This window comes from Dipteris shenzhenensis, chromosome 16 (assembly GCF_047967505.1).
Source record: "Dipteris shenzhenensis isolate YYH24624 ecotype China chromosome 16, Dip_SZ_1.0, whole genome shotgun sequence".
Classification (NCBI taxonomy): domain Eukaryota; kingdom Viridiplantae; phylum Streptophyta; class Polypodiopsida; order Gleicheniales; family Dipteridaceae; genus Dipteris; species Dipteris shenzhenensis.
Genome location: NC_141611.1, coordinates 21,872,691 through 21,885,337, shown reverse-complemented (window position 1 = coordinate 21,885,337; position 12,647 = coordinate 21,872,691). Strand labels below are relative to the sequence as shown.

Below are 12,647 nucleotides of genomic sequence, written 5' to 3'. Positions count from 1 at the left end.
GGAGGACATGTCATAGTCCAAAGCATTGGCTATCCGAATCATTTGTCCCTCATTAGAGCACCAATCTTTGGATAAAATCAAAAAATAAGTTTATCACATGTAAAAACACATTTAAACCTAGATATTCATGCATTATGCTTGGTTAATTTGGATTTCTTACATGTAGGTATCTTGATAGAGATGTTGATCAATAGATTGACTTTAGCAAAAGAGTGGTGCTTGCATTACTCAGCTCGCAGACATCAGAGGTGGTGGGGCAACTTATCATTGGACGCCAAGAAGTACGAGAATATTGAGAACTTGAGAGAATAGAGATAGTGTGGGAGTGTTTCCGGGCTTTGGACTACCTGTTAATCATGATGATGTGAGAGGATCAAAGACTCACAATCCTGTCTTTGAATCTCTCAAAGGCACTTTGCAATTTTATCAACTCCCAATACTAATGCCCCATCACTATTACAACATTCCGTTCCATTCTAACATGCTTTCTAACATTTCTTTTTTTTCCCCCTTGTTACTGGATCCAATGCCAGGGGATTGCCCATGAAATTATGTGCACGCAGATACTAAAGCTTGTACAGAACCCTCATTGAGGCTGCTTTTTATCAACAAATTGGATTAACATCTCTCAAACTATAAGACAAATACCAATCCCAGAAAACAGGGACCCATTTTCCCTCTCAGCTGTGAAAGCTTTTGTCATCCACCCCAAGGCAGGCCATAAGGACAACAGCACATAACTTCATTGAAGGATGAGGTGAGCTAAAGGCTGCTATAATTTTTTTACAATATTTTGCAAGTGGATAAATCTTGTATCCATCAGCCTTCACTTGCAATTTTGAAGAATAACAAAATCCCTCACTTTGTGACAGTTTGCCTATCCACCTCAGCTTATTGCCTAATAACAGAAAAAGATCAACCCGATTTTCACTTCAGCAAGTGGCTAGCTGAAAAAAAACGTTTCCAATAATTGCACGATAGCGATCTGCAAATGTGAAAAAGCTGCCATCATGTTGTATTACCGTGACAGGATCCTCTGAGGCCTTTCACTGGAAAAATCAGCCCCTTCACAATCTGGCTTGTGGTTTCCATGGACAGCCACCCTCAAAGGCTTCATGCAAAACATCCTCCATTCTTCTTGCCAGAAGTATCTGTCACCAACCAAAAGATATCCCATACATACACAAATCTCAATACCAGTTGAAAAGGGCGATACACCGTACTATCACAATATCCAGACAGTAATGATATCATCCTTCATCAGACAGCTTTAAAAGCATTAAAAAAAGAGAAACTGCGTCAGCACTGCAAACTTGCAAGTACGCTCCGTACCTCCATATTTGCTAGAATTGCAGCAGGGACTTCCATCAAGTCCTTAACATTTCTCTCTGGCAAGATCACTCTTTTCATTCCACATCGATGTGCTGCCAGTATCTATAAAATTTCCATGAAAAAAAATAGCAAGAAATGAGAATGCAATTAAAGAATTCCTGAACACTGGGCTGCTTCTTAACAAACTACAACATGGGATTTTGACGAGCTAGAAATGATGCACCTTGTCTTTAACACCTCCTACGGGTAAAACCAGCCCACGAAGTGTCATTTCACCAGTCATTGCTGTGTCAGCCCGAACACTACGTTGCAGAAAGAGTGATACAAGTGCAGTGACAAGAGTCACGCCTGCTGATGGCCCATCCTTGGGCACAGCACCTGCTGGAAAATGGATGTGAATATCCCGATTCTCCATAAGGTTCCCTTCCTCTTTCACAGCCAGTTTTAGTTCAGCAGCCCTTGCCCTAATCTGTACCAAAAATCTAGACTAAGCAAAAAGGACCAATTTCTAGCATTATTGAGAAAGTACATTTCCTAGTTCCTTCAAATGCTATGAAGGGGGCTTGTTGGATTACCCAAGTAAGAGCAATCTGGGCTGATTCCTTGATAACATCCCCCAATTGTCCTGTCAGATGTAAATCTCCCTTCCCAACCATGGTGGTAGCCTCCACAAATTGCACTTCACCGCCAAATATAGTCCAAACCAAGCCCACAGCCACACCAGGAGTGGCAACCCTTTCTGCAGCCTCTTTTCCATCAAATTTAGGAGGCTATACCAAGCACCAAGCAAATAATAATAATTAAAATCTAATTATTTTCCAATGTTGGCTCAAGTTTTGTAATAAAGAATGAATGCTAGTTTTTCCTAAAAATGAAAAAACAAAGTACAATACAGCTTTAGAGCTACAAAATTTACCCCGAGAATAGTCTCCATTGTACTCTCATCTATTAGCAATGGACGTACAGTATCCACAGCAGCAACCATGTCACGACTGGGTACACCGATTGCCTCCACCTCCATGACAATTTCCCCATCACCTAAGCCCCCACCTAGCACTGAGGTAGATTCAGGATGCAAGTCTCTTGAGAGGCGAAAAGCATGCTCTCCCTCAGCAACTTTGACAGCTGCTGCTCGTGCAAGTGCTGCTAAATGGCGTTCAAGATTGCGCACCCCTGCCTCTCGTGTGTATCTCTGGATCATGAGCTCCACCATAGGCTGGAAAAAGTATTTCACACCCCATTAAGATGGTCAGATCTCATCATCTCTCCCTCCCTCCCTCCCCCCCGCCCGGCACCATGAACAACAAAAAATAAAAAAATAGAAAAGGCCCCAAAAAGGAAAAAGTGACTCCATATTTATGTGATTGCACGAGTCTTTAAAGAAAAGCGCTTGCATTCATTCATTCACAAACAGATGTTTGAGAATCGCGTTCCTAATAGTATTCACCACCCCAAAATAAAAAAGACAAGTTGCTCAAAGGTAAATTTTAAGCTTAGTACTATATCCAACCAAGAAACAACTCAAAACTATTGATTCAGAGACGTGATCTAGTTTGTAAAAATGATGTCTTGTTTTCTATCACAAACTGCTGGAGCAAAACCATATAAATATCTTTGGGGGATGAAACTCACTTCAACACTTTGGTCTACTCAATTGATCCTTGTCCTTAGTCAATTATTGAACATTGGCCAACAAGACGAACTACTATCGCTATTAATTGTTTGGCATGCCTCTATGAGCCTAACCATGTATGATATGGTCCTAAAAAAAGGGGACCCGCTTTCTTGTTTCATTGTCTTATCAATGATCTTCACGCGCGCGCACACATACGTATGTATGTATGTACATACATGTATATGTATAATATATACACATGCATATATACATACTCATTACCTATAAATACAAGAGCTTACACAAATACTTTGCAATGGAAAGCCCGAAGACAATTCCACAGGTTCAAACCCATTAACCTAGGAATAAAGAAATACAATGCTACCATTACATTCATGTGCCACTCCTCAATGCTTGCCAGCACAGAGCATAAATAATTTGGTCTAAGAAAGGCACTCGTAAAAACATGACAAGATTTATCAAGTTCTACATTTGTTTGGAAAAGCATGTGCGCCCCCAAGGCTAAAAAGGAATTTACCATCAGCCACAATCACTCTGTTCTCCTCTTGACCATACCACTTCCTCCCAAGCCTGTTGTACATTCTTTTCTGCCCTACAACTCTTCTTTGGCAAGGCCTCCTTGTCTCCTCTTCAAGCCATCTTGTTCGGCGGCTTCTCTCCCACTGACAAGCTCGCTCCACAATCTCTTTCCATGCTGCAGCAACTCATTCACTCTTTTAATTTACTTTCCCCCCCTCCCCCCCCCCCTCTTAAAAAAAGAAAAGGACTTCTCTTAAGTATGAATGAAAATCCAACAGCAAGCATGAGAAAACAAAACCCAAATAGGGAAAATCAAGCTCGAACTATCGTAATAGAGCGAGAGGAAATCCAAGGTTCAGGCTGAAAGTGCCATCTCAACCCTTGTGGGGGACTCCGAGAAGAACGGTGAGCCGCTCCACTCTCTAAAGAAAACAGTCCTCCTAGAAGAGGCTGTTCGTGACAATCCCTGCATACCCCCCCCCGCCCCCCCCCCCGCCGTATCTATCCAAATACTAGCCAATGTGTGTGCAAGATGGACCTGGGAACCATATAAAGCCTCTGTGCATTTGGATCTCCACATATGCCATGCTGTTATGCTTGCCGGGTCTCCCATGAAGTATCCACAGAGGCATGCACAGGTCCATACAGATAGTGAGGAACGTGACTCAACCAGGTGTTGTCAAACCAAATGAGCCAAGGAAGAGTCGTGTCTCTCATAAAACATCTGAGGTTTGGAACGCTTAAATTTGCTCAATAAAGTAGTGATGCCTTTCCAGACAATCCTCGCATGTCTGCAGTCCTATAAGCAAGGTTGAATAGACCCCTTAGCAAAAAGGCAACGAGTACGTATGGAGTCTGCCCCAAACCTAGACCTCCACCAATTCGTTGCAATCCCTCCGTGAATACAAAGCCAAAAGTTTTTTTATTCCTAAGGTATTTCCATAGTCTCTTCCAAAAGGGCTTCTGCAAATAAGCAAAAATCTGAAAATTCTCCAAATGAGGGGCTCAAGTGGGCCTCCAACCTCTGAGGCTAAGCTGAAACTTCCCGGCATTACTGTCACCGCACATGTTTAGAGGGGACTCCCACCGTGACTAGGATTAGTCCACAGTTTATTATTTGCATGCAAAGCGCTAACAATTAATGGGTGCCATGGTGGTGCGCTTTAATTAATTGTTGCAAATACTAAGAAGGGTTGATTTCCCAAGCGCTAAGGAGCTTAGCAAGCGACTAGAAGATGTTCGACTGACCAAGGAACATTGAAGACCCTAGAGATTGCCCTTTGTGGCATGTACTAAATTTTCGTTAGTTATTTTGACACTTGGCATGTAGTCACAGACTGTTTCGAAGGCTAGTCACACAATCTGTTTCAAAGGCTAGTCCAACGAAAGGCTATGTAGTTGCTCTTGGGGCAAAATGAACATGTATAATCGATCCAAGAATTGCACGCACCAAGTCATGGTTTACACAGTGACGGGCAACCGAAGGAAGACTTTGTGGAAAAACCGAGGCAAATTGTGAGCGCTACTCTTACGTTGGTGCGTCTGACGGTGGCGTCGATGATTATTTCTGTAGAGAGACGGCCCTTGCGTGAGGAAATCAGTCCGTGTGAAGGACTTTGCTGCTAGATAGGGAAGTTGTGACACGTGGCAATGCTTGCACAATGCTGAGGTGGCAGTGCACAGTGCAGAGGCAATGTGGCAGACCAGTGGTTGGGCTAACCTAACCCTAGTTAGTTGACTCTGGTCAGTTGAACCAGTACCCAATTAGTTCAACCCTTTTCCACTTAACTTGGCCTAACCAGATTCCAGTCAGTTAAGTCTGTTTGCAGTTAACCAGACCAGTCTGGTTGGTGTAACCAGACTGTGACCAGTCCAGTTAGTTTAGTCACAGACTAACCAGACCAGAACCAGCCAGTCTGGTTAGTGTAACCAACCGGTTACCCATCCAATAACTGTCCCCCCCAAAAAAAAAGACAGTTTTTCCCATCGGTTTTCACATGTCAAAAGGTACACTGTCAGTACTTTATCTGTCAGAAAAGCAACAGAAAACACAGCAAAAATCAGAGATTTGCACAAGTAAAGAAATGCTTGCCTTGAGCAGTGAAAAAGGGGAAAACAGATGCATTTTGAATGTCATTTGCAGTAGCTAGAAAAGGGGCACACAGTTTTGAGTTCATGCTTGAGTTGACAGCTTGTACTAGCACAAGTGTGAATGCAACACCCCTCTTTTGTTGAGGTATTTTTCTCTTTGAAAAGCAAAGGCTGAGTGCATCAGTTGCTTACACAGTGTGTGTGAGAGTTTGCAGATCGCAGACAAGTTGCAGAGATGGCTTCACAGCAACATGCCCAATCATCCCATGAGGGAATGGCAGAGTCTGATCAGGTACAGCAGGCAGGGGCTATACAAATAAATAAAGAGAATGCCTACAGGGAGCTGATTACTCAGTTGAGAGAGGCAACAAGCGACCCCCTTGGTACAACCTCTTTTTGAGAGAAGCCTCCCTCTGGAGTAGATCAAGAAGAGTGGTGGGCAAAAAGAGATCTTTGAGTTCTACTCCTCTTTCCACAAATGACACATTGGGAAAGAGTAAGAAGTCTCGCTATATGGACAGCAAAAAGAGAAAAAGAGCAGGTCCTCTTCCCAAGAAGAAAAAGGCGAAGCATCATCATAGTTCATCAAGTTTGTCTTCTTCTTCTAGTTCTATCTCTTCATCCTCAACATCATCTCCTTCTTCTGGATCTTCAGAGCCAAAGAAAAAGAAGAAGAAGAAGAAGAAGAAGAAGTCCAGCAGGAAGGTAGAGTCTAAAGAATTCAAAGATGGTGGGAAGTCAATAAGATTTGCCACTTATAATGGCCAGTATGGCCAAGCTGAAAAGGCAATGCAGTTCATAAGGCAAAATGCAGTTCATAAAGCAGTTAGATGCTGCCTTCAAAAATTTCAGTGAGTCCTCAAAGCTTCGTATGGTTGGTTTGCACTTGACTGGTACAACTAATGCATGGTGGATAGCTAAAACAGCCAACTATGTAGCCCCCAGGAAATGGAAGGACTTCAAGAAAGCTTTCTATAAACAGTTTATTCCCAAACAGTTTCGAGATCATGTCTTGGTTGGGAGAGCATTCATATGGAAGCACAAGATACAGTTGAGTCTTACAACCAGAAATTTTGGGATGCATACTTGCAGGTTTCGCCTTTCAATAAAATTTCTGACAAGAATCAACTTAGGAAGTACCGGGCCAGACTCACTCCAAAGATACAGGCTCAAGTGAACACTAAAGATATTAAAAAAATATCAGATCTTATGCATTCAGTCAATGTGGCTAGTCTCGTGTACATGCAGGATCCTAGGGGAAAGTGGGGACATGGTGAAGGAGGGCGGAGAGAAGGGAGGGGCGTGGGGCGGGGGAAGGGGAGGGGTGGAGGTGTAGCAAGGGTGGGGGAGGGGGGGTATGGGGGGTATGGGGGAGGGCGACGGGTGTGGGAGGGGCAAGTAGGGGAAGGGCGATGGGGGGGGAGGGCGACGAGGGTGGGGGGGTTCGGAGGGGTTAAGGGGGACAGGGGGCACGATGAAACCCTAAATGTAATTAAAAGGGATGTCAAACATGATGGGCCAATATAAAACGTTAAAAACAGCAAATGCAAGAGGGGCAATCCACTAGTCACTATTCCCTGAAAGATGGGTAATTAATGAAAGATGGCTACCTATGCATCACCCAAGAGATGAGGAAAAAGATTTTGGAAGAATGCCATGCGCCTCCCTATGCTGGGCATAGAGGAATTACAGCGACAACTCAAGCACTAGAGAGGTATTTCTTTTGGCCAAGGATTCGGAAAGATATACATCACTTTGTTACAGAATGCCTTACGTGCCAGAAAGTGAAGTATGATAGACGGAAGGCACCTGGCCTACTTATGTCTCTTCCCGTGCCTCAGGCACCGTGGGAAAGTATTGCAATGGACTTCATTTTTTATTTGCCAAGATCAAAGTCAAGGAATGATGGGGTTTGGACTATCATTGATAGATTTAGCAAGCAAGCTCATTTCATTCCGGTTCGCAAAGCCATAAAGGCAGATCATATGGCTAAGCTTTTCATGGCACAGATCTTTAAGCACCATGGTATGCTTAAGTCCATTGTGAGTGATCGAGATCCCAAAATGACCAATCTATTCTAGAGAGCTTTATTTGATAATATGATGACGAATCTGAATTTATCTTCTTCTTTTCATCCCCAGACAGATGGTCAAAGTGCAATAGCAAATTCTGCAGCATTGGATATGCTAAAATGCTATGTGGGTGACCAAGGTTCAAACTGGGAAAAGTACCTACCATTGGTAGAGCTCGTTTACAATAATACAGTTCACAGTTCTACAGGGAAAGCCCCCTTTGAGGTCATCCATGGGAAGGTGATTATGCCACCTATCCTAAGGACCAAAGATGAAATATTTGCAGCTGATCAGTTTGTGAAAGACCTCCAGACAACTTTCAGGCAAGTCCGGACAGCAATTGAAAGGTCTCAAGAAAAGCATAAAAGAGCTGCAGATAAGCATAGGAGACAGTTAGATCTCAAGGAAGGGGATTGGGTACTTTTTAAGTTCGAGAAAGCTAGGCTCCGCAAGTATAAAGGCAAACAGAAAGTGTATGCAAAGTTATTTCCTAGGTACTATGGCCCTTTCAGGGTTACCGAAGAAATAAATGAGGTTGCATACAAGTTAGCATTGCCAGAGCATTGGAGAATCCACAATGCTTTCCATGTGAGTCTTCTAGAAATTCCAAGGGCCAAAGCCTACAAAGCCAATATCAGAGGATCCACCAGAAGTGGATGAGCTGGAGGAGGTCTTTCAACCAAAGCTGATTGTGTACCATACTATACGCAAAGGCCCTTAGGGCAAGGAATTTTACAGATATCTTGTAAAATATCATTTGATGCCAAGTGGATGAACGAGGAGATGTTAACTAATCATCCACAGCTTTTGGATGTTTACAAGGAAGCTATTTAGTTGAGGTCAACTGATTAGAAGCCAAGGGAATGTCACCACAATGTAAATATCCTAAGTCAAAGTACAGTTGACCATTTATTTGATCATAATTAAAGAGTTTTACATCTAGGTTAATTATGGTCAAAAGAGTTCTTTTAATGGTTAAAGAATTGACTACGGTCAAAGATACTTAACTTTGGTCAAGTAAGCCTGATTTCGATCGGGGAGACTTCGTTTATTACCAAGAGGGTTAACTATGATTAACCAGAGAACCACATAGCTGACTACGGTCAAAGAGTGTTGCCTTCGATCAACGAGACTTAGCATGCGCCAAGAGGATTAACTACAGTTAACCAAGTTGTGCCAACTTCGGTTCGAGAGATGTGCCAGCTTCGGTGGCAGAGACTTGGCCATAATTAAGGCGCCTCGACCAGTGGTCAAAAGCCCCCTTAATTATGATCAAGAGCGTTGCCTCCAGTCAACCAAAGAATATATACATATATATTTGTTATGTGCACATGTGTTCAATGGGGACGCCCACTGTGACTAGGATTAGTCCACAATTTATTATTAGCATGCAAAGCACTAACAATTAATGGGTGCCATGGTGGTGCGCTTTAATTAATTGTTACAGGTACTAAGAAGGGTTGATTTCCCAAGCGCTAAGGAGCTTAGCAAGCGACCAGAAGATGTTCGTGTGACCAAGGAACATCGAAGACCCTAGAGATTGCCCTTTGAGGCATGTACTAAATTTTAGTTAGTTATTTTGACACTTGGCATGTTGCCAAATTATTGAGCCATGAGCTCTTTGTAAAAAGAATACACGTTTGGAATTTGTAGAAGCAGCTCTACGCTGAACTCTTGTATTCATTTTTCTCTAAATCCTTTGAGGGGGTCCAGCCCGACTGTTGTCCTGGGCCCTAGTACTGTGTACAGCGAGAGAGAGTGAGAGAGAGAGAATGGCGCATGGAAGAAGAAGAAGCGCAGAAAATCAGAACGAATAGTTTCAATAGGTAACAATTACTAACCATATATCAAAAGAAGGGGAGGCTCTTCTCTTGGTGCCCTGCATCAATCCATTCCCACTCCCCAAGATCCTACTGCATGTACTTCATGGGGACACCTTCACAGAGTCAAAACCTCCATGGACCCAAGGAGATTGATCTGGGTTAGGGTCTAGGTACCTAAGACACACTGCTCCACATGCCCTACAACCCTAACAGATTAAAATTTAAAATGCATAAGTATACCTTCTATAGATGAGGACAGCTTGCCCCAAGCACAGACATAAAAAACCAAGCCATCCTTGTCTGATCCTCAATATCCGACGACTTAGAGGTGGAATCCCTGATCTCGTAAAGGCCCCTAGCTAAGTAAACCAAGACATAGGCCTGTCACCCAAAAGAACCCAATCCAAGGGTATGGCTGCATCAATCTGATTATTTTAATTTTACCTTTTAGTTTATTTTTTATTTTTTAAATTTTAAATTTACTTTTTAGATTCTTGATTCTGTAAATCTAGTCATGATTTGAAGAGCACCTGGATACTTACTAACTTATGAATACGTACTTTTGATTATAAGTTTCATTTACATGTTGTCATCTATATAATTCCCCAAAACATACCTCTAATGGCCTCCTAAGCTTGAGCTTGTGGGTCTGAAAGCGCATCCAAGCTTCTAGGTCAAATGAATAAAATGAGAAAACAGAACATCAACATATAGACATAGGCATAGACACATACACAGACAAACCACAGGCATCGGCACAAGCACACAGAGGCAGATGAAGAGGCAGAGACACATACGTGTGTGCGCACACGGACATGGGAGCCTTATAGGTTGGTGGGCTATCTACATATTATGCGTTTCATATGTACCAGAAGCAGCCTTCCAGGCTGGTTGGTTCGTCTGAAAGCGCATCCAAGCTTCTAGGTCAAATGAATTGGCCAACATCCACTGCTTCAAATCCTTTGCCCTTTTTTCAATATTCAATGAGGATCGGATACATGATTCAAGAGAGAGAGATTCACCATATACCCACGGCCGTGCCGCACTGGCAGGCACAGGGGATTACTGAGCAGCTCTTGGTGTCATGTGCACAGATTGGTATCTGACGTGTACTGGGTACACCAGACTAGCTCAGGTAGCCTGGGGAGGCTTAGAGCTAGGACGGCTTGATTATCGGGTTGAGTGGCAAGGGTACGAACCAGTTATAGGTCTTCGCTATTTTTGGCGCTTGGGGCCCGAGTCTATATACGCCCGAGTAAATCACCCTGGGGTGCACCTGTCCTCTTCATGGAGAATGTGTATAGATTATAAACGATTAAATAAAGTGACAATTAAGAATCGATACCCTCTACCTCGTTCCGATGATCTGATCGACCGTTTGGCCAGAGCGAAGTATTTCACTAAGATTGATTTGCGTACAGGTTATCACCAAATCCGTATCTATGCTAAACACATAGATAGAACCGCATTCCGAACTAGGTATGGTCACTACGAGTTTCTTGTATTACCTTTTGGTTTGACCAATGCTCCTACTACCTTCCAGCAGATGATGAACGATTTGTTCCGAGATTTTCTGGGCAAATTTGTTGTAGTCTTCTTAGATGACATCTTGGTATATAGTCGAACGCTTGAGGATCACATAGGACACCTCCGGATTGTCTTAGTTATTCTAAGACAGCATAAGCTCTATGCCAAGATGAGTAAATGTGACTTCTTTATGAAGGAGATCATTTACTTAGAACACAAGATTTCTTCTGAAGGTATTAGCATTGATCTGGATCGTATCCAGAAGGTTTTAGAATGGCCTATCCCTCAGACTGTGAAACAACTTCGTTCTTTCCGAGGATTTACGGTATTTCTACGGAAGTCTGTGCGTGATTATTCACATATCACGGCACCCCTGACAAACATATTGAAAGGTCGCGAACGCAGGTCTATCCAGTCGATCTCTTGGAATGATGCAATGAACAAGGCTTTTGAAACCTTGAAGTTTTCTATCAAGGAAGCACCCGTTCTTGCATTACCCGATCCTACCCGGCCTTATGTTTTAGAGGCCGATGCGAGTGATTTTGCGATTAGGGCAGCTCTATTCCAAGAGGGCAGACCTGTAGCTTTTGAGAGTAAGAAGCTAGACGACACCCAATATCGTTGGCCCACACTAGAAAAGGAACTTTATGCTGTAGTGTATGCCCTTAAAGTTTGGAGACACTACTTGTATAGTTCGAAGTTCCTTGTATTGACTGATCATCAGTCAATTAAGTATGTGTGTGACGGATCTGAATTGAGGGGACGGAAAGCTAGATGGGCAGAATTAATGCAAGACTTTGATTTTGAAATACGTTATCGTAAGGGTTCGTTGAATAGTGTGGCGGATGCCTTAAGTCGAGTCAAGTTTGTAAATGCTATGTCATTTACGAAAATATCCTCAGACCTATTTCAATCCTTGAGAGGGCTATACGCAACTGATAGTCATTTCAGTTATTATTGGCAGAGAGTCCAGGATGGGAGCTCCATGGTTGACCAGGACTCAGGGATTGTGCCACCTACGGTACAGGCGGCGGGAGGTCAGTGGATGATTAGGAATGGCTTGCTGTTCCGAAATGGAAAGATTTGTGTACCAGATGTTCTGGAACTTAGATCCAAGATTCTCTGGGAGTGTCATGATGCTCCTAGTGCTGGACATCCGGGTATACACTGGACTCTGTCTCTTGTGAAGCATACCTTTTATTGGCCTAGGATGCGTGCATTTATTGAGAACTATGTAGTAGGTTGCCGGGTTTGTCAGGTTACTAAGGCAAAACGCCTTAGAAGCGCGGGTTTATTACAGCCATTACAAATTCCAGGTAATAAATGGGAAAGTATTTCCATGGATTTTATTACTAGTTTGCCTCGAGCGCGCAAGGGTCATGACTCCATTTGGGTCATAGTCGACCGTTTGATAAAAATGGCTAGGTTCTTACCTACTAGAACAACTATTTCAGCTGTTCAGCTGGCTCACGAGTTTGTGGACCACTTGTTTAAGCTGTATGGTTTGCCATCCGACATAGTCAGTGACAGGGACTCAAAGTTTACAAGTAACTTTTGGACACTTGTTTTTGAGAAGTTAGAAACTACTCTAAGTATGAGTTCCTCATATCATGCACAATCCGATGGCAGTACAGAGAAGGTTAACCA

The 12,647-nt window shown here is 43.0% G+C and overlaps 1 protein-coding gene across 1 annotated transcript in view; it reads right to left on the bottom strand.

The window, feature by feature from the left end:
* Positions 1-579: 579 nt before the first annotated feature.
* Positions 580-12,647, bottom strand: part of LON2 (lon protease 2) — a 50,667-nt gene continuing 38,599 nt past the window's right edge. The window contains exons 13-17 of the mRNA XM_087386936.1: positions 2,249-2,548; positions 1,908-2,102; positions 1,556-1,801; positions 1,333-1,434; positions 580-1,151 (exon numbers count right to left, since the gene is read on the bottom strand). Of these exons, the coding sequence (XP_087243062.1) occupies positions 1,068-1,151; positions 1,333-1,434; positions 1,556-1,801; positions 1,908-2,102; positions 2,249-2,548 (927 nt within the window). The 3' untranslated portion in view covers positions 580-1,067. The remainder of the gene's footprint in view (positions 1,152-1,332; positions 1,435-1,555; positions 1,802-1,907; positions 2,103-2,248; positions 2,549-12,647) is intronic.